This window comes from Pezoporus occidentalis, unplaced genomic scaffold, assembly GCF_034315485.1.
Source record: "Pezoporus occidentalis ecotype Australia unplaced genomic scaffold, CSIRO_AGI_Poc_V1 ctg242, whole genome shotgun sequence".
NCBI classification, from domain to species: Eukaryota; Metazoa; Chordata; class Aves; order Psittaciformes; family Psittacidae; genus Pezoporus; species Pezoporus occidentalis.
In genome coordinates, this window is record NW_026914308.1 from 75,262 (window position 1) to 101,798 (window position 26,537).

The 26,537-nt window shown below is 47.8% G+C and overlaps 2 protein-coding genes across 14 annotated transcripts in view; both read right to left on the reverse strand.

Annotated features, from left to right (window-relative positions):
- The window catches only part of TLK2 (tousled like kinase 2), a 42,949-nt gene extending 37,908 nt beyond the window's left edge, over positions 1-5,041 (reverse strand). For 3 of the 13 annotated variants that reach the window (XM_062622495.1, XM_062622496.1, XM_062622494.1), the window contains exons 1-3: positions 4,473-5,040; positions 2,360-2,448; positions 478-543 (exon numbers count right to left, since the gene is read on the reverse strand). In XM_062622495.1, coding sequence (XP_062478479.1) covers positions 478-543; positions 2,360-2,440 — 147 coding nt within the window. In that variant the 5' untranslated portion in view covers positions 2,441-2,448; positions 4,473-5,040. Of the gene's footprint in view, positions 1-477; positions 544-2,359; positions 2,449-4,109; positions 4,266-4,472 lie in introns of those variants that run through there. The other 10 variants (XM_062622489.1, XM_062622488.1, XM_062622500.1 and 7 more) reach the window with 10 other exon arrangements.
- Positions 5,042-14,826: 9,785 nt separating this feature from the next.
- LOC134165557 (tRNA N(3)-methylcytidine methyltransferase METTL2) lies at positions 14,827-26,498 on the reverse strand. The gene is made up of 9 exons (XM_062622501.1): positions 26,373-26,498; positions 24,730-24,821; positions 20,726-21,087; positions 19,345-19,394; positions 18,821-18,881; positions 17,711-17,850; positions 16,880-16,986; positions 16,635-16,700; positions 14,827-15,312 (listed from the first exon to the last, which is right to left on the reverse strand). The coding sequence occupies exons 1-9, from the start codon at positions 26,450-26,452 to the stop codon at positions 15,161-15,163; spliced, it is 1,110 nt and encodes a 369-aa protein (XP_062478485.1). The 5' UTR covers positions 26,453-26,498; the 3' UTR covers positions 14,827-15,160.
- Positions 26,499-26,537: the final 39 nt, after the last annotated feature.

Here is a 26,537-nt window from a genome sequence, read left to right on the forward strand (position 1 = left end):
GTTTCCAACCTAAAAATTTATTCTAGATGAGCTCAGTCTCATTCATTTCTCGGAAACACCTGTAATTATGTTTATAAAGTGGGCTTTAAAGCTGCAGTTGTATTACGATTGTAAACTAGCACGTTACTTTTATGCAGGTCCAAAATACAGCCTGTGTTTTTAAGCATTAAAGAAACCTAACCAAACACACTGATCCACCCAGTCAGTGGAAGGCAGGAAGCTCAGTTACAACTGCCTGCTGCCTTCACCCAATAGGAGAGCATCTAAGATGACATTTCTTCCTTTTATGCAATAAACAGCAACAGAATACCTTCTATCCCAGGAGGATGTGCCAGGCCCGGTCCCACTAGATGGCACTGCCTTACTCTACGTAGCTTTCCCTTAAACATTTCATTGGAGAGAGCTAAAAATCTTAGTTGAATCATACAAATTGTATCACAGCTTTCCCAATATATTCCCTTTAAGACAATGACCTACCAATGCCAGTGCGGAGCATGACGGACGGAGACTTGGGGGGGTAGGGAGGGAATTTGAAGCACCAACCTGGGAGGGAATGTAGTATCTGAGATTAATATTGCAACCAAGATTTGCTGCAACATAGTAGAGTCATGCTAATTCATATCAATGGTTGGCTGATCTATTGCAAATTACCAAGTATGCAAGTAAATAAATAGAAATTGTCTGAAGTAAGTGTAATGCACTTTAACAGTTTACTGACTAGTACAAAGTAAAACACTATACTGCATAACAACAGGTAAAAATAGAACTCAGTAACAGAACAGCTTTGCTCAAAGTGAAGCCTCCAAGAAATTAGGCTTTTTTACTTGGCTATGCCTTAGAAACAAAAATGAGTTTTTAATATTCATCCATACACAGAAAGGGCATGTACTTTCTGCTCCAAACGTATTGAAAACATAATTAAGACTTGCTTTCCTGTATCTTTTAAAGGTTATTCCTTTAAAAGGAATAGTTGCTAACACTCTTTGTGAGTGCTGAGTATGTTGGCACTGTTTTAAAGCAACAGCAGCATCTATGCTTAAGTCGTAACTAAGGTAGAAAGTTGTTTGGCTTTATCTATACTGGTACAGATAGGGGTGTTAAAGTGACATACATGGGGGGGAAGAGGCAAGAAACTGATGAAAAAGTACATTAAAAGTGGTAATATTGTGTAAACCATGTCTTTCAAGATCATAAATACATTATGTACCATAAACTTTTACGCTAGTAAAAGCCTTAAGATTAAAGGCTTAAGAGTAGGGGAAAAGATCACCCTCCCCCCTTACCTCAGTAACTGAAATTGTTACCTCTTAACAACTTGTAGTGTTAACCTTCCTTCCTACACTACCTTGTACAGCTGAGCATTTTACTTACACTTCATTCAAAGCCTTAACCTTGTTTGAGTCCTGCCTGAAGCACAGAAAGAGAAGTATGAACTCAAACAAAACCCTTTTTCAAGTTCTGATTTGCTTTGCATCTACAAAGTTCCTTCTCCAAATAATTCTAAGAGGTTTCTGAATATTATCTCTCAGGGATATATTGTTTCACCGTCTACCTTGATATTGCCCCAAACTCAGGATCTTCCTTAAAAGTCAACTCCTTATCACTGACCTAGTTTAAGATGAGTCCTGCCACCATTTCATTGCTCAGAGACTATCAATTAATGCTACCAACAACATCTGGAGAACTCACAGCTAATTATTAATCAATAATATATCAAGCAACCACACTGTGTTGTTGTTAAGTGCCTCAACCAAGAAGGGCAGCCGCTGAACAGTTAGGAAGTTGTATGTGAGGACAAAGATGGGATTTTACTAGCAGGTTGTGGGTCACAGACACAGAAGAGCTCACCTTTAAGTCCTTTGCTGTGTGTGTGTTCTATGCAACCAAGCACACAACTTTAGCCCACTGCACCCACAAAGAACTGAACAAATTCCTGGATATGTTATGTCTGGTTACATGGTGTATCCAACGCAGTACACTTGAAATTGTATCTAACAAGTGGCCAAATTCAGCTCTGGAGTGCCTTCTTTGGGAAAGGAGGAGACAGATGAGGTTCCCACTTCCACAGAAAAAGCTGTCACAGCGTTTTTTGGGGCAGGTGTACACGCTGTCTTAAGATGGAGCAACTCCTAAGAACTGAATTAGAACCCAAAATCTTCTGTATAGTAAAACGTCTGCTCATAGAGATCCCATTTTCAATCCTCTTCAACAAACTTCAAGCAAGTTAGCGGTCAAAACACAACTACTACTATAAAACATTCTGCTAGCAAAGCAAAACTATCAGTGTAGATTAAAGCACCACAGTGCAGCGCAGGATGGACAAGCAGTCATGCCCGTAACCAGAGATACTCACACTCACCTTAGCAACCCCGACTCCAGTGAACCTGGCCTCCAGTAGTTCCTGCCTTCGTGGGTCCAGGCTATGCAATTCTTCCATCATTTCTGCTGCTACGGGAGAACAACATTCAGATTATGCAATGCAAGGAAAGGAGAGGGATTTAATATTCCGTGCCACTGAGGAGGCTCAAGACTGCCTGTTCTGCAGCATAACCACGTAGAAAGCATTTCTCTTGCCAGCGAAAAGCAAGGTTACTGTGCAATAATAACATGACTTTGCCACCATATTACTGTATTTAAACTTTAACCCTGCTGGAGAGCCTCCTCTCCTATCTGTTCTACCAGCCATTTCAAGATCTCCACATCCAAGAAACCAATTATGTCGCGTTTCTCCCACTGGATGCTTTATTAAAAGGAAAACATGGGACCAGAGTCTTAGGACTAAAACCGTCAGAGTTCTTCATCCATGCTGCATGATGAGGAGGGCAAAAAATAAAGCAGCGCTCTTTACCCCATCAATTATTTTTGGCCAATCCTGGAAATCCTAGAGCTTCCTGAACTCCAGATTTCACCAACAGCTCCAGTTCTTCCAAGCACAGAAAGGGATTAGAAGAAAACAAGGCTTGTTTAAAGCTTTTAGAGTAAAGCATCAGATACATTTAGTGAACCAGCTGCTTCGATACACTGTGTACCTGGGGTACCCCTTGGAAATCCAACACAAGAAATGCCATTATTTGAAGGGTTGTCAAAAAAAACCTTTATCAGTATAAACAGGTTAAAAATGAAGACATGTACAAATTCAAGCCTGAACCGTGAATAAAAAAATGGGCCAAATTTCAGTGTTCATTATAACTGTGAATCACATCTTCCCAACTGCACCAATCAAGTTCATTTCCAGAAATGTCTGTTCCAGTTTCATTTTCTGGACTAAGGTAAGGAAAAAAAAAAACCAAGGAGGAAAAAAGGAAAGAGAAGATAAAGATTTTCTGCATGGAGAGCAGAGGCGATGAGGAAAGTTCTTGAAGGGCAGCAAGTGCCCTCTAGAATAGGCAGTGTACAATTGTTCCTTTTATTAACTGTCCATTTTGTCCCTGCCGTTTCCTCCAAACCCTGCAGATCTAAGTTCTAGGGGGGCAAAGTGAATCCATCCCAGGGGGCATTTACAACTGCTCCCCCAAACCAGCAACAAGCCTCCCAAACTAATGGGACACCAAATGTGGTTATTAGAGAAACCTAATTGTACACTGAGCTTTAAAACCCCATCAAAGCCAGCAGCCTAGTTTTCAAAACAGGAAATCTGTGCACCGAGGAAAATGACAGACAAGCCATGAACGCAAAGATGTTAAAGTACTCCTAGGTCTTTCCCCCATTACAGAAGGCAACCATCCAGGAGGGAATCACATCCCATCGCTGCGATGCCGGTCTGGGGAAGGGGCTGCCATAAGTTCCAAAGGGTCGAGCTCCCCGTTGGGAGGCTGCCCCAATCCCCTCTCCCTGCCCTCCCCGGCTCCTCTGTTCCAGGCTCCCTTCCCCACTACGGGGAACAAGAGGCAGGCGTTAGCACACCAGCCGGTGAGTGAGCAGCCTTGCCCCGCTGCCAGCTGCTGCACCGCCTCGGCCTGCCTCCTCCTCCTCCTCCTCCCCGGCACCGCCGGCAGCACCGCCTCAACTCCCAGGCCGGGGATCCACAGGCCGTGCCCAGCCCCTTCACCTCCCCTGCCGCCCCAAGGCCCCCAGGCCGGGCCCCCCCATCGCCTCCACCCTGCTCTTACCCCCCGCCCGCCGGGCCGGGCCGCGCTGGGAGCCCTGGGGGCCTGCTCTGAGCCGTGCCCCGCTGAGGCGGCCACCCGCGGCCCAGGCCTCGCTCCCGCCGCCTCGGGGCACAGGCCTCGGGCCCTTCCGCCGTGACCCCGGCCCGGCCCCGCCGCAGCCACCGCCGGGGAGCGTTCCTCAGCCTCCGCCCCCCGCGGCCCCCGCGGCCCAGGGTCGCTGCCGGCTTCCCCCGACCCACCCACCGCCAACCCCCCCCCCCCGCCCCGGCCCCGCCGCCCCCAGGGCGGCCTCGGGCTCGGCACCAGGGCGGGAGGCGAAGAGGGGGTCCCCGCTCTACCCCCGCCGCCCCGGGGCTGTCTCACCTGGCTCTGCCGCCTCTACTGCTGCTCCTCTCCCCTCCTGCCCGGGTCGAGCGCTCCCCGGGCACCGCTCGGATCCCGCCGCCGCCGGGGGCAGGAGCAGGAGGAGGAGGAGGAGGAGGAGGAGGGAGGGAGGGAACCTGCTGCGGCGGCAGCAGCGGCGGCACGGGCGGGAGGGGGAGGCCAGGGGCGGCTCCGCGGCCTCTCGTGAGCCAGACGCCGCCGCCGCTGCGGGCACCCGGGCTCCACGCGGGGGAGAAGGGCGGAGGGGATGGGGGGGCTGCGGCAGCAGGAGGGGGGGGAAGGTGGGGGCTCGCCCCTCGCCGGCTCCGGGGCGGGGAAGGCAGACGGGGCGGGTATGGAGATGGGGGGTGGAAAAGGGATGGGTAGGCCGCGGATCCCCGGCCTCGCGTAAGGAACCTCGCCCGGCCGGGGTGCGCGCAGGCCGGCGGCAGCCGCAAGGCCTCGCGGCAGGACAAAGGCCCGGGGGGAGGGCTCGGCGGGCGGCGGCGGGGCCGGGGTCAGGTGGGGAGGGCGCGGGGCGGTGTGTGGGGGCTGCGGGCAGGTGCCGGGGCCGGTGCTTCCCCCCCCCCCCCCCCCGCGGCGCTGAGGGCCCGGCCCGGCTCGATTGGTGAACACCACACACACACACACACGCACTAGTGAAAGCGCGCGGAGTCTCGCGAGATTTGCACGCCGGGGGGGGGGGGCAGGTCAGCGCGGGGAGGGGGCGGGGGCAGGTCAGGGGGCGGGGCCTGAGGAGGGGCGGGGCCTGTACGGGGATGGGGACCAGAGTACGGGAGGGGGTAAGGCGGGTGCGTGGGGGGCAGGAGGCCTGGGGGGTCAGGGCAGGTCTTGGGGGCTAAAAGGCCGGGGGGGGGGGGGGTCACATAGGAGTGGGGGGGGGACAGGAGTTTTGGGGGGGTCAGGCAGGTTGGGGGGGCAAAGAACCTGAGGGGGGGTCACATGGGCCTGGGGGGAACAGGAGCGTGGGGGGGGTTACAGGGGCTGGAGGGAGGGCAGAGAGGGTGTGCCATGGGGTCAGTGGCTCATCTGCCCCCCCAGCGTGTCCCCATAGAGGGGAGGCACCATGTATCCCCCGCCCCCCAGCTTTTCACCCCCTCTCCTGTCCCCATCTCCCACAGCCACCCTGCTCCCAAACCCGCCTTCATCCCACAGGGGAGGGTGCAAGGGCAGCTAGCACCACCACCCCCCTCGGGGACCCCCACAAAGCCCCCCAGGGTCCCAGGCCCGCTCTATGGGGCTGATGGTGTTTGGGTATCGCTTGAGAAGCACAGCCCTGGTGCCAGCAGCTCCCGTTGTCTGCCCTGCCTCGCATTCCAAAGGCCGGGCACCGATAGGAAAAGCCCCCCCCCCCCCCCATTTAAGACATGACAAACGGGGGCTCGCACCGGAGCATTCCCATCCCGGTTCACTCCCAGCGCTGCGGGCAGGATGCGGAACGCCGCTGCCGGGCGGGACAACCCGCTGGGCTCGAAGGCTGAATCAGCTTTATGGAAAGCAAACAAACCCGGGAGAAGGGGGATAAACCCGGGCATTGCTGGGAAAGGAAGAGGCCAGGCCTGTCCAAGGGGAGGCAGGCGCGGATTAGCGATGGATGCGGATCCAGCCGAGGGATGTCCGGCTGTCCCTCCATCCATCACCTCTGCTCCGCCATGGAGCGAGCTAGCAGCGGGCTGGAAAGGAGAGTTGAGAGGGAAAGCTGGTGGAGCATCGCGGGAACACCGCTCTCCGAGGGCGCCAGGGAGGGAAGTTGTATTTGAACGCTGTGCTCCCAGCCTGGTGATGTTAGCCTGGTGTCACACCCGGCTGTGGAGCTCCCTGCCTGCTCTCACACGCTGGGCTTCCTGTGTTTTAAGCTTTTTAATGTGTGCTGTGTTTTTGGGGTGTTACTCCTGAGTTTTGTCTTTCACAGCAATATTCTACCAGCTGAACTCATCACAGCCGTTTGGGGGAGTGCTGATTGGTACCATTGCCACTAAACATTGTTCAGGGAGGTAGAAACTGCATTTGTGCCTTTCTGTTTGATGCTGGGTGGAGGGAGGAGATCTGGGAGCTCTAAAAGGGATCAAACCCCTCAGCTCTCCTGGATGCTGCCCCTAAAGCCTCCAACTTTAATAGGGGCAGCACAAGGGGAATGGCTTTAACCTGCCAGAGGGGACTGAAATGAGCTCTTAGGCAGAAGCTCTTCCCTGGGAGGGTGCTGAGGCGCTGGCACAGGGTGCCCAGAGAAGCTGTGGCTGCCCCATCCCTGGCAGTGTTGAAGGCCAGGTTGGACACAGGGGCTTGGAGCAAGCTGCTCCAGTGGAAGGGGTCCCTGCCCATGGCAGGGGTTAGAACTGGGTGAACTTTAAGGTCCCTTCAACCCAAAGCAGGGGACTGGGTTCCCTGGAACAGCAATGGTCTCCAAGGTAAAACCAGATTTAGCAGTAGTTAAGACACAGCACACTCGGATCTTTATTTTCATGGCATTATCTCCTGCAGGAGCTAATCCCCCAGCTTCTTTTCTAAATAAGAAAAGCCAACTTACCGGAATGTGCTGGCAAGAACAAGGGAGTTTGTGAGGTTTTGGTTTTACAGGGAAAGGTTTTCTCATTCGAAGTGGTTGAAACAGGTAAAGATTTAATCATTTTGTGTAAGAAAACTTCAGATTCCATTAAAAATTTGAGTGTCAGCTTTTAAGATGCTGCTTCTAAAAGCTGATCAAGCACCAAAAGTAAAACCGTTAAGGTTGGCAAAGCAAAACTGCGTTGATCTCAACTTGTTTTTCCCCATAGTATTTCAGTTTGGGAACAGTTTCAGTACATTTGACTTTGTGGCCCAGCAAGAGAAGAGAGTATTTGGACCTCCACAATTCTCATGCAGGAAAACTTCTTCCAGCCCATACTTGAGTGACACACAAAAACTATTGTGGTTTTCCCCCTTTTTCATTCACTTTGTAAGAGCCCCTGAGCTCTGGTCCTTTTAGAGGAGCTAGTTTGAGAGCTGGTGACTATATGGTTATGAGCAACACAGATCATACATGGCTGATTAAGCAGTACATCATTCATGGGGACAAGCCAGCCCTTGTCCACCATCACTTCTGCCAGATTCCTCCTGCTCTCCAGGTCCACCATCAGCTGGTGCTGATGCTTCCTATCACATCCCCCATGGCAGCTCTCACCTTGGGTGTCAGCTATATCCTTGGCACATCGCATTTGTATCATGCTCTCCTGAGACCCCCCTTGCAGCACTGTGTGCAGCTCTGGTGTCCTCAACATAAGGAGGACATGGAGCTGTTGGAGCAAGTCCAGAGGAGGCCACGAGCATGATCAGGGGCTGGAGCAGCTCCTGTATGGAGCCAGGCTGAGAACATTGGGGCTGTTCAGCCTGGAGAAGAGAAGCTGCATGGAGACCTCAGAGCAGCTTCCAGTATCTGAAGGGGGGCTATAGGGATGCTGGGGAGGGACTCTTCATCAGGGACTGGAGTGATAGGACAAGTGGTGACGGGTTCAAACTGAAACAGGGGAAGTTCAGGTTACATATAAGGAAGAAGTTCTCTGCTGTGAGGGTGCTGAGGTGCTGGCACAGGGTGCCCAGAGAAGCTGTGGCTGCCCCATCCCTGCAGTGTTCAAGGCCAGGCTGGACACAGGGGCTTGGAGCAAGCTGCTCTAGGGGAAGGTGTCCCTGCCTGTGGCACATGTTGGAACTGGATGAGCTTTAAGGTGCCTTCTAACACAAACCAGTCTGGGATTCTATGTTTTGAAGAGCTACTCAGCTGCCACAGCAATTCCCTTTGTCACTGAACTCCACTGGAGCTGCCCCCACAAGCTCCCCTCGGGTAGCACAAGCTTAGAAACAGAAGGGCAAACCCCTGCCTTCACACCCCAGCTCCACTGTTAACCCATGCCAGATTGGACCAGAACTTGGAAAGATTTGAGGTATTTTAACACAACATGTAACAAGCTCCCCCTATCTTGAACTTCGTGAAGATAAAACACCAGGAGCCAAGCTCCTGCTCTTTTTGATGTGTTTTTGGTGACCTGCATTTGCTTTCCAGGCTGTGAAATACTCTGAGATTTCACCAGCATTTCTGTGCTACCATGAGGTCTAGAAATGTACTGCCCTAACGTAACACATACACAAAAAGAGAGCTTGAGATTCCTCAGTGATAACAGGACACCAGGAGCTGGGGACTTGAGGAAAGCATCAAATAGATTTTCAAATCTAAAACCTGGCATCAGTCCTCTCAAATACAAACATTTTACAGCCATTCAGAGGATAAAGCCCACAATATTTCAGCTCTTAACATGTTTCTTAAGGCTTCAGCACTGTGGGGTGACCTCACCTCTAAGCATCACAGCCAGAAGATGCCAACCTTTGTCTGCAGAGTGGATTCTCTCGCACCTAAGTTGCAAGCGAAGTGGGCAACACTTGGGGCATTCAAAGGAGCTCACCCTTGTGTGGATTCTCCAGTGTCTAGTAAGCATAGTAAGCACAGCCTTTCCCTCCCCTAAGAGCATTAAAAGGGTCTTTTCCTCATTTCCATTAGACAGGGAGAAGGCTGGTATCTCAGCTACTCAGAGATAACATGCCATCGCCTGACTCCTTCCTGAGGCCATTCGGAGAGCCTCCACCCTCCCACACAATGGAGTTTATCTGGGAGGTTGTTCCTGCCCCTCCCTCTGTCTACACCTTCAGGTATCCCATTAGGGAGGCTTTGATACCCAAACCCAGTAGGAACGCATCCAGGTCCCTCAGCCTCCACACATGCAGCGAGCCAAGTGCAACCTCAGAGCAGTTCCCTGATCCAAAGGAGCAAATGTCCTGCCTGCTGGAGGAGGCAGCCCCCATGTAGGGGTACCTGGATCTGCACAAACACCATGCCCTGGGCTGAGGGAAACCAAAATTCACAGCCCTGTGATTGTGTCCACCTTCCCCAAAGCACATGGTACTGGCAAAATCCACTAGTTTTCTGCTGCACACACCTGAAATGATGTGAGTCTCCTTTGCCTACCAGCAAGTCTTTCCCTGTCCTCACTATCAGCTTCCTAGAATACAAGAGGGTATTATTCTCATCAGGATTTGACCCTGCTTCTCTTCCTCCTGCCTGAAATGAGCACAATAGCATGTTACCTTACAGGGCTTTTGAAAGGCTCAATTAAACACACTGCTCTGAGATTTGTGTAAGAGAAAAATTAAATCAACTTCCTGTTGTAAAGCTGGAGCATGCACATTTCTTCTGCAAGTATATTCAGCCTCTGTGTGACTGTTAAATACATCCCAACCTTCATAAGGCCTGTCTCAGTAGGGAAGAAGTCATTTGAAGTTAAGGAAAAGCCACGTTTAGTTTTCCATGCAACCTCAATCTACATCGACCTCTTCACATCGACCCTTAGCACTGAGTGTGGAAAGAAACACGTGGCTGTGTAAAGACTGCAGGCTGGGTATCATGCCTTGTGCTTGGTCCCATGGATGATGATATAATCTGAGGAGAGAACAACCAGTTTTCCTCTCTAAATGAGGAGAGCCACATGCAGTGCCCATGGAGAAGGGTGGCAGGGAACCTCTGCACTCATTGCTGAAGAGCACATCACCCAGTGTTCCCCTCTACAGAGGGCTGGGATGCAAACAGCAACTTTCCACTCCACATGAGCTGAAAAATAACATGAAGATGCAAGAGCCACAAGGATCCTTTGGACTACAAACCCTTAAACCAACCTGGAGACTGCAGTCCTGCTCACACCCCACCCCAAAATCAAGTTGGTGTTCACACGCTGTGTTGGTGCTTGCAGTGAAGACTCCTTGGGGTTATTCTATAGCAGGGAGCACAGTTTAGAGCAGCAGGGTCCAACCTCACCAGGATGTTCTTCTTTCCTGGAAACAGCTATGGACCAACAGGCTGGGAGCTCCAGACAGGTGCTGACACGTCAGACTTGCCAGTGATCTTTGCCATCAACCACAGCCAGTTCCTTCTCATCCGACTGAGCATCAAAGACTGTGTTTTCAAGAGTAAAAGCTTTCACTGGCATGACACCTCCTGCCATAGCAGACAGCCTTTGGGCACGAGGTGAAAGCAGAGGCACACATGGCTAAGATTCCCTTCCTTCTTCTCCCTGCCTGTGTTCCAGCCAAGTTGCCAGGGCTGGCTTGTGCTCTCCATAACAAAGATGGCTTATCCTATTTAGTTCAGATTAGCACTCACTGTTGCCTACACAGGTAATTTCCTGTGCTGTGTCCCACTTTCACAGCAATACAAGTTCCCATTCAGCAAGGCACTTAGCAAAGGAACCTACTGCCTTCAGCAAGAGCAAAGCACGAACTCCAGAGCTTTGCTGGTGAAACACAGAGCTCACAATTCCTCTGCCTCTAGAGCACAGGGGAGTCCTCCAAAAAATTCCTTCCTTCTCCTTGCTTTTGTAGTAATTTCCATCTTGCCCTGAAAACAGACATGACAACACTGTTGGAGTCAGAATCCTATGTACACGGTACCAAAAGACATGTGCCAAGCACACCCCCTGTCAGGGTAGGTGAATAGCTATAATAGCAAAACTGATCCTGACCACGTGTCTTCTCTTCTGGATTAATCTTCCCCATTACGGCACCAAACCAAAAGTGGTGGCACTGCTGGGACTGACAAATCAGGCCTAGCTGACTGATCAGAACAAAAAAGACTGCATGACTCAGTTTCACTCCTTCTGCCTTTACAGGGACGGAAGGATGCTCCACAACCCCCTTAATAACTTAATCCTTGTGGCCATATCCCCATCCATGCCCTCACTTCCAGGCACTGGATCCTGTGCATCTCTCATTTGTGCTCAGGACAAAGTTACACTCAGTTTGGGTCTGTGATTCCTGCAGGGAATTCAGCTGGGGACCAGTCAGGGCTCATCCCAATGCCAACAACAAAAAGATGCTCTTTTGGCTTTAGTTAGGATGCGCTGCCAAAAGCCACTGGCATGCATGCATGGAGGTTCTTTATTGAAAATAACCAGGTCTCATTTATCCTGGAGCTCTGCAACTAAGTCCAGAATTAGAAATGGTGGTGCCATACTCTGAGAAGGTGGAGCTGAAGTATCTGAGAGAGAAGACACATGTCTGGTCTCACATACTTCTGTGAGAAGCATTTTGATGAGTACTGTTGTAACAATACAAATCACTCAGAACTGCTGCTGTTTCCCACTTCTCTGTGGGAAGATCCTGAGAAAGCTCCAATTTTCAGTGGAATTTACAATTTCTTTATGTTTGAAGTAATGGTATCAGAAATACTCCACAGCCTCTTGTCATCTTTACCTTCCTTGTTCCCTTCCTGCCTCCCAGTTTCCAACCAGGATGCTGTGCGGAGATCGATGTCAAAGGGTTCTTCGCCATTCCTTGGAGCCCCCAGCATCATGGCTGGAATGAAAAGCCTTTCCGAAGGACAGGCTTAATGCCATAATCCCTACATGAAAGGGTTATGCAAAGGGTCAGAATAGGTGATGATAAAGTTCCCTTGCAGCCAAAACAATCTACGAACCTCCAAGGAAATCCACTATCCTCTGGCAAGAGCCAGGACCAGACTTCCCAAAGTGGAACAATGTCTGGCTCCAGAATCGGAGGGGCAGTGCCTCTGAAGAGCAATGAAATCATCTCTTCTGCTTGGGAGGTTCAACAAACTACACTGGCACTGCCTGTAAGCCACAGACCACAAGACTGGAATGCTGGAAAGAAAACCAGAGCAGATATGTTCAGAATGGCATTAAAGCTAATGTTACACTGCTAAAAAGGAAGAGAAAAAAGGCACTTAACCTGGCTTTTTAATATGGTAAAAGCCAATTTGGAGATTCCCTTTGAACATGCTAGGAAGCTGTTGTGCAACCCAGCCTGCTCAGCAGGCCCAAGGTGGGAATGGCAGAAGGCGCTGCAAGTCAGGACCAAGGTACCTGAGCAGAGCTGTGTGGGAGGCAAGGCTGGAGTGGCAGGAGAGCAGCAGCTTCAGAGAGAACAGGAGCTGGCAGAGATTAATGAAGGCAGCTCAGGCAGTACCTGTCTGTAGGAGGCCTGGCTCAATTCAAGGCCATTAACTTCTTGCTTTCTGAACACCATGAACAGGACTGGAAACAAAAGTATGTCTGCCCAGCACGGGTCATGTCAAGTGAGTGCTTAAATACTCCAGCAGGACGAAGAGCATTAAGAAAGGCAAAGAGCCACTTCAATGGCTGCAGGCTCACAGGGCTGCAAGTTTTTGCATGAAGCCCAAGTCAAAACCAGGCAGGCAACTGGGATGGAGCCTTGAAAGTAGAAACAAATAAATTACTAGCCTTCATTTTCTCCCATTTGGGAGTTGAAATTTAAAGGGGAGTCCATCAACTTCAAATAAATCATGTTTATAATTAAGAACATATTTTCCTGCGCTGCTTACAAGCCTTTGGATGATTAATAAGGCATTTTTCAAATTACTTTAATTCCCACTAATTATGCTGCTTGTTTACCCCAGTCAATAATTTTCCTTCCAAGGAGATAAAGCTATCCCAGGAGGAGGTCTCCCTCCAGGGACCAAGAGGGAAAGGACCCCAGGGAACTGCAGAAGGCACCAGTAACACATGGGAGGTCTCTCACTGGAAGCGACGGAGCTGGTTACATGAGTCACGTCACGTCAAACACTCACAAGACTCCTTTTGCTAAGCCTGAGTCTTTGCCTGGATAAGATGAAGAGCCATGAGCTTGCTCTGCTCCCAGAAGCCTTGAGCTCTGTTTTGCCTAGACCTTGCCTGAGGTACCAACCTTGCCAAGGAACCAGACTTTGTAGGTTTAGCATGAAAACACAGCAGCGATTGCACAGCTTCCGGGTTTGGTCAGGCTTGTGCCTGGCAGAAACCAAATGTGCCTATTTTGTGTCCATTTCAGACACTGGAAAGTCTCTTTAGAAAATACAGTGAAAAAGCTGAATGGGAATGCTCTTCCCAGTTATTTGATTGATTCCCTTCCAATATTACTGAAGAGCTAGATATATTAAAACGAGCAGTGGTGCATTCCTATTCCCACCCCAGCTCTGCAGCCTGCCTCTGTGGTGTGGATGGATTTGCTGGGTCACCTTTCCACAGCAAGGGCTGAAGTGTCCATACCCAGAAGCAGCACACACACTAACATGTGCAGGGTGACCCAGCAACATAGAAGTTGTGAACCTATCATGCTGCCACATGCCCAGCAGAGAGTATTGCTACAACCCCTTTAACACATCAAGGTGCTTCTGGTTTGACTCTCCAGACTCCTGCTGACTCTCCAAAGATAGCAATGGCATTTCCTCATCTTTCTACCCTTTCTCCTCTGTTTCAAGACAGCAGTTATTTCATAACCTATGTCGCTAGAGTTGACAGTTATTCTTAGGCAACTGTAAGCTACAAATACAAGTGTCTAGCTAACAAACCATACACACTCTGTATAGCACAAACTGCTCTTCAGCCAGCGGCGCACAAACAACAGACTTTGGTGCTTCATGATCTAAAACAAGGGAGCAGATACCAGCCAAGGCTTTCCCTTCCTGAGAGATGAGAATAACACAAGAGAGCAAAGCTGCAGTTACCTAACGGTGCCCCAAATCCTTCAGATCAGGCGTGCAGAAGCACATGAGCTTCTGGGGAAGCCTGACTTATATCAAACCAGCACTGAAAAGCACTACCACAAACTTTATTCTAATGCTTGTTGTACCACACCCTAAAAATAACAAAAGAAAACAAGCTGAGGTAAAAGATATTTGCTGTCAAAGGTGGGGGAATACCTTCAGAAAGCCACAGTGTTGGCTTCCTCTAAGAAATGAATCAAGAGTGGGAGACACACTTCAGATTTCTTATCCAAGATAGGTGTCCTGTCTGCTTGGGTTTAGCACACCACCAGGACAGGGCAATACAGTCTGTGACCTGGGGTTGCAGAAAAAGCAGGGAATTCTGGGGAAACCCTGCTCCCATGAGCTGCTTGTGATGCTCTGGAGGTGCCCCAAACTGGCATCAGCCCCCTTCAAAAACCTGACCCTGCCTTAAATATGTTTGTGGCACCTGCGCTATAGTGCGCTAGCTCCCTCTATGAACACCCTTGAGGGCAGGGATGGCAAAGCAGCATAATCTGCTTTCTTCGCAGGTTGTGTGCACACCATGAGGCATCCAGGAGGAGGGTGGCAAAGAGAAACCAGCATGGTCTCAGCTCCTGGCCTCAATCGAGGCATTTTTAACTTGTGGATTTGCACAAACGTGAATGAGCAGAAGAGAGCTGCATGAGATAAGCTGGGAAAGGGATTCCTATTAGGCCTCATGACCAGTTGCAGAGAGGAGATTTACCATTTGTATGGTTTTTGTTCCCAAGACAGGAGTACACAACACAGAGGTAAGGTCAAAGCTTTCCTTCTGTTTCATGTGGAAATGCAGAGTAAGAGTGACTCACTACTCAACTTGCTCAGCTGCTGGAAGACAGCACAACCATTCCTTACGTTGTTAAAACCATAAAGAAGTTAAAAACTCAGACCAGCAGCAAGACATCTAAAGCACTGCTTGATCTCCTCTTAAAGCATCCGTCCTTCCACTCCCTGGAAGTGATGCTAAGCACTGGAAAAGGCACTGAGGTCTCATGTGTGCTGAACTCCGTAAAACCACGTCTCACCAAGAGGAGACACTGCATGTGGCCGCAAAGAGGCTCCAACCTAAGCAGCATGCCACGTGTCCTCACGGCTGAGGGCCAGCAGGCTTGAGGTATTTGCACTGGATCCATACTCGATACATGGTCACCTGTTTCCCTCGGTTCACTTGCAGCCGCCGGTCAACCAGGTTCTGGATTTTCTGCAGCCCAGCTCTTGTGAAGAGCTCATCTAATTCATCTGGAAGTAGAGAGGAGATGGAGGAGATTGAGCTTTCATCTAACTGATGCCTGCTCACAGTGAGAGCTAAACTACGTTGAAAGATGAAACAGAGGAAACTTACCGTCTCACTCTGGCAGGGAAACGTAAAGATCAGACAGGACTTAACTCATCTACTATGGGGGGGGGATTAAGATCACACTTTCTCTAGTTTCCTTTCAGTTACCTTCTAGCAAAGAAGGGAAGAAGTATTTGGAGGACAACTGGTATGACACAGACTTGACAAAGAAAACAGCAGCACTTTCAGACATGGGTACTGCCTCTAGTAACTGGTTAAGGGAGCATCTTCTGGCGAGTAGGGACAGATCCATTCCTTCCCCCCTCCCCACTCTCCCCAGAAGAATTTCCGAGTCTGCAAGAGCAAAGAATGGGATCGGCCCTACGCTTTTAAATGGTGGCAATGAGATGTGTACTATAGAGGCTGGAGGGGAATGGGATTCATTAAGGTTAAGTTTGGGAATAAAATCCTTACAGAAACCACACCCTGCTGGGGCCCAATCAAAGCACTAAGAGCCCTCGAGGCTGGCAGCACTTACACTGGCAGGTATTCCTGACCAAGCAAATAAGGATCATGGTGCCCCAGCACACTGGCTGTGGGCAAAGCCAGAGCAAGTCCTGCTGAGCAGCAGAGAGCTTGTTCAACTGCAGGCTGGGAGCACGTGATTTGTATGGAGTTTCTGTAGAAAAGGGTAACAGGTCCCAGCTTGTGCTCTTTTATCAGATGCTTGCCATCGTGAAGCGTCTGCCAAACACGCATTAAACACCAGACTTGTGCACTGCAGAAGGGAAGAGTTTGTTGCAGTTGTGTCACTGCTCTAAAACTGACCATGCAGCGGGGCAGAGTGGAAGTGACTGGAGGCACTATTGGTGATAAGCAGGGAGAACACAACTCTGCTGAACACCAAGCAGCAGCAGAACTGGAGAGGCTGCCTCAGTGCTCAACTATGTCCTACCTATTTCCTCATGGGAGGATACTGAAGCTAAGAGAAGTTCCTCCAAGTGATGTCCATCTCACAAGATTCAAGGAGAGCTCCTCCAATCCCACCCCTCCCAGTGCAGTAAACACATCAGTCTTTCTGTAAAAGGATTTTCCACTGTGGAATTCACCACACCATATTCACATTAGCAAGTGATAAGCCCAGGCCCCTGTGCAATTGAGAGACACTTGAACATTCCCCCCTGCTCCAAGGAAGTCAGGGTGTAAAGAGCTAGTGGCAAAACCTGAGGGCACAGGGACAGAAAAAAGTGAGGAGAGTCAGAGAGGATGTTTTATTGCTTCCTACCTTGTGTGAAGAAATAGACTCTGGTGCCGTCACCTCTCACATAGAAGTTATCAGACAGACACTGACCTAAGGGGAAGAGGGATTTAAACAGTTACCAGCTATCATTTAAATATCAACAACTGCCATTCAGCAAGAGGCACTTCTTCCAGCACACACTGTGTGTCTTCTACATGGGGCAGACACTACTCCATAGCAGCAGCACCTAGTAGTGATGCAGCAAGACTACTCAGAGGAGAAGAAAATACCTTTCCTAAACCGAAGCTGGGCCAGGTCGTAACGGCCATAATCTCGCAACAAAATCATCCCTCCTGGTTTCAGAAGACGACTCAGTCTGTTAACAATGCCTTGCATCCTGAGGAAAGAACAAAACAGAATTAGCCAACAGTCTGCAAAATGATGCTCGTACTTTCCACAAAGTATCAAGTTTTATGTGTTTTGACTTCATACAAAGAGCAGCCAAAAGCCAGCACTTCTCTGAGCTCTCTCAGACTTAGGTGAGTTGATTTTATTTGGCTGCCTTACTTCTGACACTCCCTGATTCTGCTTCGTTTTTCTCTCCAATGATAACTTAGCCTGCCACAGCAAGGATTAAGTGCTCTCTCTTACTGATTACAAAAGGATTTCCACTGGTTTCTGGAAAACAAGGAGTGAACATGAAAAATGCTGTGAAATAAAACCGAAGGGAACAAAAAGCAGTAGGCTGTAAGAGTCACACCAAAATCACAGCACTCCTGAACCTGTCCCCTCCCTTCTCACCATCTCCCATCTGAGAAATCAATGCAGCCTTTGAGCTTTAAAATCTAGCAGCATATATTCCACAAATGGGTGCTGAGTGCTCAGTGTGGCTGGGGTTCAGAAGTGGGGAGCAACCGTACCTATAGCCATTTCCCACTTCCAAATCACACCTATCCTGCACCAAGAGTTATTACAGCTTGAAGTACCTGCTGATGCCATTTTCAGAAGCTTAATGGAAAACTGGACCAGAACTTTTGCTTGCTATGAGGGCAGCTACTGTTAAAGGGCTCAACTCCTATATGCATTATCTTCTGCAGCCAGAAGGAATTATTCCAACTTACTTCTCTGGGAGAATTGCCGAGAGGACAAAGATAAGAATGACAACGTCAAGACTCTTGTCTGGCATTGGGAAAGGACTTTGGTCGTTGCACAGGTCATGGACGAACACAAAGCAGCGAGAAGAATCATATTCTGCATTGTTCTGTATTTAAGAAGAGAGAAATAAAAGCATAAGCAGCAGACCTTGATCTCAGTGTTATCTGGATGTGGCAGTATTCATGGGAGATTTACAAAGAGCTTTGGACTTGTAACAAGTCAAGCAATCAGCACTGCCAAAACCCCAGTACTGGACTGAGGGATGATTATAAGGTCAGATTTTCCATTAATAGTGGTAAAAAGTGAGAGATTTACACTATTAAACTAGTCATCTATACAAAAGCAAGAGTGTCAGGGCCCCCCTCTGTGTCTCTGAAATCAATATTCACTTCAAATACAAGCAAACTGCTCCCTGTACACCAAAATCAAACCTGGCTGCCTTAAGTTGTGTAGTTTTCTAAAGCTGCTGCTACAGATTGCAGTAGCTTCTATAAACAGTGCTTGTGTCACCTTAAGAGGATAAAATGGCATGCTGCCTCCGCTGCTGTGCTTCCCATCTCATCTCCTCTCATAAAATGACGGATTACACTTGATACTTCATATATTCTCAGTTCTGTTCTGACCTGAAATGTTTGTCCTTTGACTAAATTCCACTCCTGCTCCCCAGAAAACAGTATCCCTCCTCAGCTGTCTGTGCAGAAGCACCCAAACCACGTTCCCAGGACTGCAGTGCCAGCAGCACACACACAAACCAAAACCAGTTTCAGTTCCTGTTAAAAAATAGCCTGACTGTTTTCAAGGTTGAGCAGTTACTCAGCTAAAAAAGCTGCCAACCACTGGGGAAAGAAAATCTGGCTGAGTTGTCTGCTGCCAGTGTGACATTTTGAGAGCTTCAACTTCCCTCATTTCTGCAATCTTTGATGGCTCATCTGCCTTATTACCAGTGCAAGGGTCAGCATCAGGGCTAGCTAAAGAAAAGAAAGCTGCCAACACAGCTACACAGCTGTGATATATCTGTGTTCACATGCAATTGGCACCATGTACTTCCTACCTGCACAAGTCAACACTGACTTTACCTGGACAAGATCCACAGCTGTAGTAGAAAAATCACAGCAATACACAAATAGGCCTGGATCACTGAAAGAAAGAAAATAAATGATCATCATTTATATAAAGGTGCTGCACTGGGATTAAGAAATGTCTCAAATACACAGAGTACAGAATTGGGAGCCAGAAATCCCAGGCTTTAGCCTATCTCTGTTAATAATGCCTTGTGAAAAATCTGTTGGATCAAGTCACTCCTTTACGCCCCAGCTATTCTCATATGGAGCTCACAGCTTACTTTTCCTTCCAGAACAGGCGCTAAGGCCTGTGTGAAAATGCTTTCAGAATGAGACATATAAACTTGCATTATGTTTTGTGGGTTGCATTCTAAGATCAAGTATTTCCAAGGTCAAACCAAAATCATCTGAAGTTGCAGATGGCAAAGGTACCACTTGCATCTGAGACTGTCTAAGCTAAGAACACATGCAGCACTTTGCCAGTTGTTTTTAGGAGGCTGGTGCATCATGCAGGTAAAAGCCTACTGAGAACTACTTACCTGTTGGTTTGTAGAATTGGGAAGACTGTGTTTCCAGCACCACAGCCAACCTGCACAAAGCAGATGTACACAGAATGAAAATCACTTCTTCAGCATCTCCCATGCAGGTATTTCCAAATCATCCCCTTACAGCCATGGACCAAGGAGCAACTCACGAGTAACAGCTGAGCACAGCAGTGACCCTTTGCAAATCTCCTTGCAAGATCTGAGTATGTTCAGCTCTGAGGAGCAGGTTTATGTATAAGCATTTGTGGGAAACCACTAAGCCGGTTCTCATAGGGATCTCACTAACAAGCTATATATTGTTACTCCTTTGAAAACTGTTATTGCTGGAATCCCAACCGTAACAGCCAGTATGAGTCACTGAAGCACTGGCAAAAGCCATGGATTAGTTGCATTCACTTCCATAGAGAATCAGAGCAATGCAGGGAGAACTTTCTTTCCTACAATTACAACCTGCTGTTTTGAAGTTTCCTTCACTAGATGGCTCTGCTTCAAGTTACGACTAGGCCTATTCTGATTCTGCCTTATTATTCCTTCTGCTTGTTCCCATTTGAAGAGAAGGGTTTGAGGAACTGGCCTCTGTATGCTTAAGGAATCAGTAAAATGGAAATAGACTGAGCTGAAAACACCACGAATGGCTTGCAGTGACAATGTTACTTAAGCATTCAGATGAGACAGGAAAGCCACAATGACCATGAATGCAAAGTCTGAGGGAGTCTTAAAGCCACAGATTAAACAAACCTGAAGGACAATTCATATTGACTCTCCATGGGTGGGTGTAACTTACATAGAAGGTGAAGCATTCAACAAAACCAGTGGTATCCCCAGTGAACAAACTAGAGGTGACAGAGCAAAAGGTTGCTAGTAGCTGTCTATTAGAAGTCCTACAGACTTTTCAGGGACAAAGCCTGTATGTGAGATTCCCCATTACTACAAGGGCCATAAGGAACAAAGCAAACAGCATCTTTACATTCTTGGATTCGTTGTTTTGTTTCACACCCCCCAAGATGTGACAAGAGCCAGTGAAAACATGTAAAACATACATGACAAGGGAAAAGCTTTATACAGACAAGAATCAGCTTTTCAAAAGGTGACTTTTAAATGCTTATTTCAACATCTGATAGTCAGTTTGTCTTTTAAACTCTCAAACTTCTTATGGCCCTTGTGCTCTGCCAATTCACAGCCTGAACCAAAAGAATCCCAACAGATTTAATGGTTTAATTCAGTTCTAAGCTGCCTTCTATTTCTTGCGGTTTACTGACTTAGGGCAATCATCCCATTCACTTGCTGTTTGCCAATGATACATGTGACAGTCCCTGTCACACTGACACTGACACAAGGGACTATTCCATGTGTAACTCTTTTTTACAGTTATTACCTCTAATATACGGTAAGATGCAGATGATCCTGGGTAATCCCCATCACCTTCATTCAGCTCACTATACTTCTGTGTAGCCAACTTCTCTGTGCAGATCTTAGGTGTGCTTTTTATCAGGTTTAACTCATTCTCTGCCCTGGCTTCCAAGGAACAATGTCCATTTTCACAGCTTCCCAGCTCTTTGCTGCTGGATTCTTCTTTGTTACTAAATTCATGCAGAGAATCCCCATTTTGACATGGCTTCCTGTTACGTGCCAGCTCAGGGAATTCAGTGAACAGCCAGTGCCTGTCCTTGAAGAAGCCATTTTCATGGATTTTATAAAAGTCATCCCAGTACCTCTTAGCATTCACCTCATATTCCTCTGTGAACACAAACAAAAACATCACCAGCAGTCAAATCAGAAGGTCTCGGAGTTTAATCAGTTCAGACAGTGAATGATCACTGCAGCCATCTATTCAGCAATCTGCTTTAATAGGTAAGGTCATGGATTGAAAATCACCTTTATTTAAGTCCTGCCAGCTCACATCAACACTCAGCCTGCATCCTCACTGTCACTTTGTTAGGACTAAAATAGAGGAAAGAGGCAGAAGAGGAAAGTGTCTGTCTCCTGGCAGGATTTAAAGGAAGCTGGCTACAGAAAAGGCCTCTTTGAAGGACGCTGGAACGAAGAAATCCAGGTTTTACTTCCATCTCTAACAGTAACTTGGATACTGCTAGAGCCCAGTCTGCAGCACTTTGCTTTCCACAGTTCCGTGCATGTTAGAGCATCACACATTTATGAAATGAAAACAAAAGAGGAGGGTCAACAAAAGTGACCACTGCCATTAAAGTAGTAGTGAAGAGCTAAGGAGGACAGACTGCAGACGGTAAGAATTAACTTTAGCAGCAAGCATTATCATTTCACAGCAAGTGGACACACTCCTGGAGCAAGATGAATATTACAGAAAGCTGGAAGAACATTTACAAAGCCATGATCTAATGAAATTCAAGTCATCCAGTGAATTATTTCCACACACCTTGGCAGATTTCAGATGAAGCACAGTTCTAGGGAAACTATTTTTGTCATGGGAAGTTACAAATCCAACTGGCTTCCTGAATTCTCACCGATGTGATGAGTTATCTGTCCCTCAGAAGAGCTAATTCCAGCACCCTGTGCTTTACATCCCAAGTGCGTTTCAACTGCATGCAACTCCTCAGCCATCTTTGCACAGCAACAAGTGCATTACTGAATACAAATGATTCTGCCCCAGTTAGAGATGATAACTGTATGTGAGAATGGATAACGTCTCTCCAACATCTACAAGGAGCAGGGTTAACAGAAATTAAGCAGCATTAGTATCTGAACTGCAGTTTTATTTGTCTTTTTGAAAAGCATAAAGTGTTTAGAAGATACATGAAAGGAGATACTAGGATGAGCCAAGAATGCCTGGAAAACTACATAGCCTCAGCCAAATACAGATAAAAATGTCTTTAAGAAAACTCAGAAGTCAGTCATATGTATATTTTTAGTAGGATTTACCCCTGAAGCACAAAGAACTATAAATAAAAACAATCTCTATCTCAACTACCACAATTTTCTCCTTTTAAGAAGCCTTGCCCTTAAACCCCAAGCTGAAAGACATTTTAATGTCTGATACTGGACTAAAGCAGTAAGCTTGTGTTATGATCTCACCATAGCTCCAAGTAAGTATGCAGGGTCAAGTCAGTTTACTATCTGCATAGGAGAACTCAGTGACTGCTAATGGCAGAGGAAGGGGCATTACTGATTCATCCCCTGGCACACTCCTTCCTGAGCTGTCACTTCTTCCATGTATTAGTAGGGATATGCAAAGCTGGTCCCCAACAATCCCATGACGGCCTGACTGCAATGGGATGCTTACCTGAGGTGCTGGGGCAAAATTCCAGCCCAGCCATTTTGGATTAGCCACACTTCTGCCACAGTCTAACACAGAACAAGACACTGTGCTCTTCCTGTGTCAAATTACTGTGGAATTCTGGTGGACGTTGGACTATTGAAGAGCTATTGTACTGCAACCTGCATGTGTGGAAGCTTTATTTAAAGCTCCTTTACCTCATAACCTAGCGTTTTCAAAGCACTGGAATAAAGGATCAGTAACAATACGAATGCAAGATCATGCAAGAAACAGATTTAAAGCAAAATAAATGCCCATATTCATTTTTCAGTTTGACTTTCCTGCACAACTTATGCCAGAAAAGTTCACAAAACACTTGTTTCAAAACCCTTTTTGTGGTATTAGCTCGTGGGGACATCGGCGTGCGAGCCAGATTCCTCCAGAGACCTTTCTGATAAGGACTCCTGACTTGGCTGCTCGTCTTTGTAAGGACACCCCCAAAACCAAGCCCATACTCACCCTTTCACATTGCAGAAGAAGGGCAAACAAAAGTAACTGTTCACAAAAGACAGGAAGACAACCAGGGACCCCCTGAATTGTATGGGGGGGTAATTATGGAGCCTCAAAAGGAAACCAAGAAACTCTTCCACTTCTTTCTTTGTTCCCGGCCAGAAGACACATCTTCAACATACCCCAGAGAGCTTCTCTCCTTCTTCAGAACAAACTGACAGCCCCAAGAAGTCCACAGAATAATACAGCCATAATGACCAATAGCTTGCCTTTGTTCTCCTGCTTGGACACTAGTGATTCCCAAAGTACCAGACCCTTCAGGCACAGTTGGCTGGGCTGGCTTCCCTACGTTTCAGCCATCCCATTGTCTCCACACGCTTCCCACTGAATAGCAACCATCAAAATTTGACTGGCCTCCATTGTTCAGTCTGGAAAATACATCATGAAGACCTGACAAACTGCTCTAACAGCAAATTGCTCCACGATTTCATAGTTGCATATAGATTCTCAAAGCATGACAGACAGCATCCTTTAATGTTAACCAGATTTTAAAATGAACTCAACACAATGGGCATCACAATAGAAACTGCTGGATACTTCTGGGAATCCAAGAAATTAGAAGGGTTGCTCTTTGGTATAATTAAATTTGCTATTGTGAACACAACTGGAAGCTATATGGGAAGTGTCTCAATAGCTCCAGTAGTGTTCAGCATCGCCTTACAGATGACACACTCAATTTCATTTGGACAAAAGGAACAGATCCATCCTAGAGCTCAGCAGGATGTAATATGATCATCATCAAACAAGTCTCTTATCATACCAAAGAACAGGAAGCCATTTCACCCTCATTTAAGGGACTGGATGATATGCAAGAGGTGTGGAGGAAAGATGCGTTATTAACCAGAACAGCTTCACCATTAATCGGAACAGCTTCAGCTGTATTACTTGACTATAGAGCTGTGCACCTTTAGCTTGATTCAGATTCAGGTAAGCATTGCATTTTGGATATATAAATATCCTTTAAGCCAAGGTTGAGGGAATTAAACCTCTGGAATCTCTTCTTTTGCCTCTCTGACAATAAACACTTCCATCATGATAAGATAATTATTCCTCACTTCTCATTTAACCATTATCATGCTGTTACTCACTTGGTAGAGAGATATGGACACTACTTTATTAGAGCTTCTTAAGAGAAAAACTGAGCTTTTATCAGATAGCTCCACAGCATGCAAGTAACAGAAGACTGACTGCTAGAAGTTAAGCTTTAGAGAGCAAAAATAAGCAGACGCAACAGCACTACAGCAAAAGAAGCTTGTTGACAAGGAACACGAACAAGTATTTAAACACACACAGCATGAACAAAGAAGCTCAATCCAAGATGACTCCTCCAAGCTAAGACCATTTCTGTTCCAGTAGGATGAGCTGCTGGAGAAGGTAGAGCAATCACAGAGAGGTAAATTAAGAACAGAAAGATTCCTCCTTCTCCATTCTTCATTATCAACAACTAGGTAATGTATTTTGAATGATTTCAAAGAGGGGGGAAGGGAGGAATAAATGATGATGCATATGTAGCTCTGGACACAGTTCCACTCTTGCATGCACAAGTCAAGACTCAACATTAGAAGACTGCCCAAAAGTACCTTGTTTATCTTGTGGCAATAGCTGTGAGCTGTTCTCTTGAACTTTACTCCTGGCACTGGCTTCCTGCTCTTCTGACCATTCCACATTATCCCTGTTGTGAAACATAAGATTAACTACTCAGCTGAGAATCACAGGGCAAAGACAGAGAGAAAAGAGAAAGGTCCAGACAACCTTCCAAACAGCTCTGAGCTCGTCTGCAGGCTCTAACTCCAGCTCAGCAGCAGTACAACAGCTATCAGCACAGTTCTGAATGAACTGCTCTCATAACATTACAAACAATGTAACTGGGAGAGATCCCAAGAGACACCCAATCTGTCCCCTAATCTTTTTTCCTATTTGATGCTCCACCAAGTTGAGAGGAAATAAACCCTTCTTGTAAACAAAGGAGGGCACTCAGCGCAAACAGGCCTCCTGAGAGAGGAACTGCCACCATCACAGGGTGAAAAGCACTTGTTCCTATGCAGGTGATGGACAGGTAGGTGCTTGTGTGTTTCCACTCATGGGGGTCACCAACGCAGACCATCTGCCTTAGAAAAATACCTTTTCTGAAGTTAAACCAAAAAAGGCAGCTTGGTTATTTGGAAGGCAAAGTGTTCTCTTAAATCCAATTATGAGAAAAATATGCAGGAAGCTTTAAAGCATTAACAAGCATTAATAACTTGAATGTGAATGCACAGCTGTGGAGTCATTAAAGTGATTCACTTGACCTTTCTTCATTAAAGCAAGTGAATGAAAAGTAGAATACAAAGACCAAGAAGCACTATTCTGGCCTCAGGAGAAATTAGTGTTTTGATATTAACTCACAAAACAAACACTTAAGTGTCAAGTGTGTGGAAAAGCTAGATTACTAGGAGTTTCTGCAGGAAGTCAGCATTGAGGATATGCTTTTGCAACCTATCTTTGGTAGAATGGAGTCCAAAATGAATGACAAGCTGATATATGCGCATACTCCCTTTATTACACATTAAACATACCCAATTGTTAACAAGGAACAGCAGCCAGAGACCAAAAGTGGAGGTATGTCCGTCCAAAATGCAAATCACCTCCAGTTCCCAGGAAATTCGGGTGTTTAACATATCTGAAAACAGCTTTCTCCAAAGGAAGCCTCCCATTCCAAGCTAACACCTAGCATCATCTCACACTGTTCCAGGAGCAGGTGGGTGCCATGATCATTGTACAATTTACACCTTAGCCACTAACAAATGGAGAAGGGTTTAGAGATTTCTGAAAGCAGATAGTTTAACTGTTACTAACTACAGCAATGAAGCAATTGCTGCAAACCAACCCATTCTCCTACAACCTCAAGGCAGCCTGAACCATCGCAACCGCTTTGGAAGGGACAGAGGAAGGCTCGGGACGCCACGGGGATCATCACCCCGGACAGAACAAGGCCCTCCTGCACCTACTGCCCGGCCCAGCCTCCCCTCCCCTCCCCGCACCCACAGCCCCAGGGCTTGCTCCGGTGTCCGCAGCTGCCGAGACCCCCGCTCCACGGAGCCTCACCGCAGACCGCAGGCGAGAACGAGGCCTCCCCCGTCTCCCGCGCTCCCCCCCCCCCCCGCCGCCCCGGGCAGCACCGCCCCGGGTGTCCCCGCACAGGGCCCGGGGCTCGGGAGCGGGCCGAGGCGCTGGCCGCCCTCACCAGGCGTTGTGCTGGAAGAGGCGGGCGGGGTCGGTGAGGAAGCGCCTCCCGAAGCGCTGCCGCTCCCTGGGCGCCGCCATGACGGGACGAGCGTCACCGGAACCGGAAGTGCCGACCCGAGAGAGGACTGGGGCGGGCGAGCGGTGGCGGGAAGGACCGCCCGGT

What these genes read in the sequence shown, in the direction of transcription:
- LOC134165557 (XM_062622501.1), bottom strand. Translation starts at nt 26,452, where the DNA reads ATGGCGGCGCCCAGGGAGCGGCAGCGCTTCGGGAGGCGCTTCCTCACC. An exon ending in CCAATTCTACAAACCAACAG is followed by an intron (nt 18,882 to 19,344) that starts GTAAGTAGTTCT and finishes TCTTTCTTTCAG; the next exon opens with TGATCCAGGCCTATTTGTGT. An exon ending in CAGCTGTGGATCTTGTCCAG is followed by an intron (nt 17,851 to 18,820) that starts GTAAAGTCAGTG and finishes TCTTAAATACAG; the next exon opens with AACAATGCAGAATATGATTC.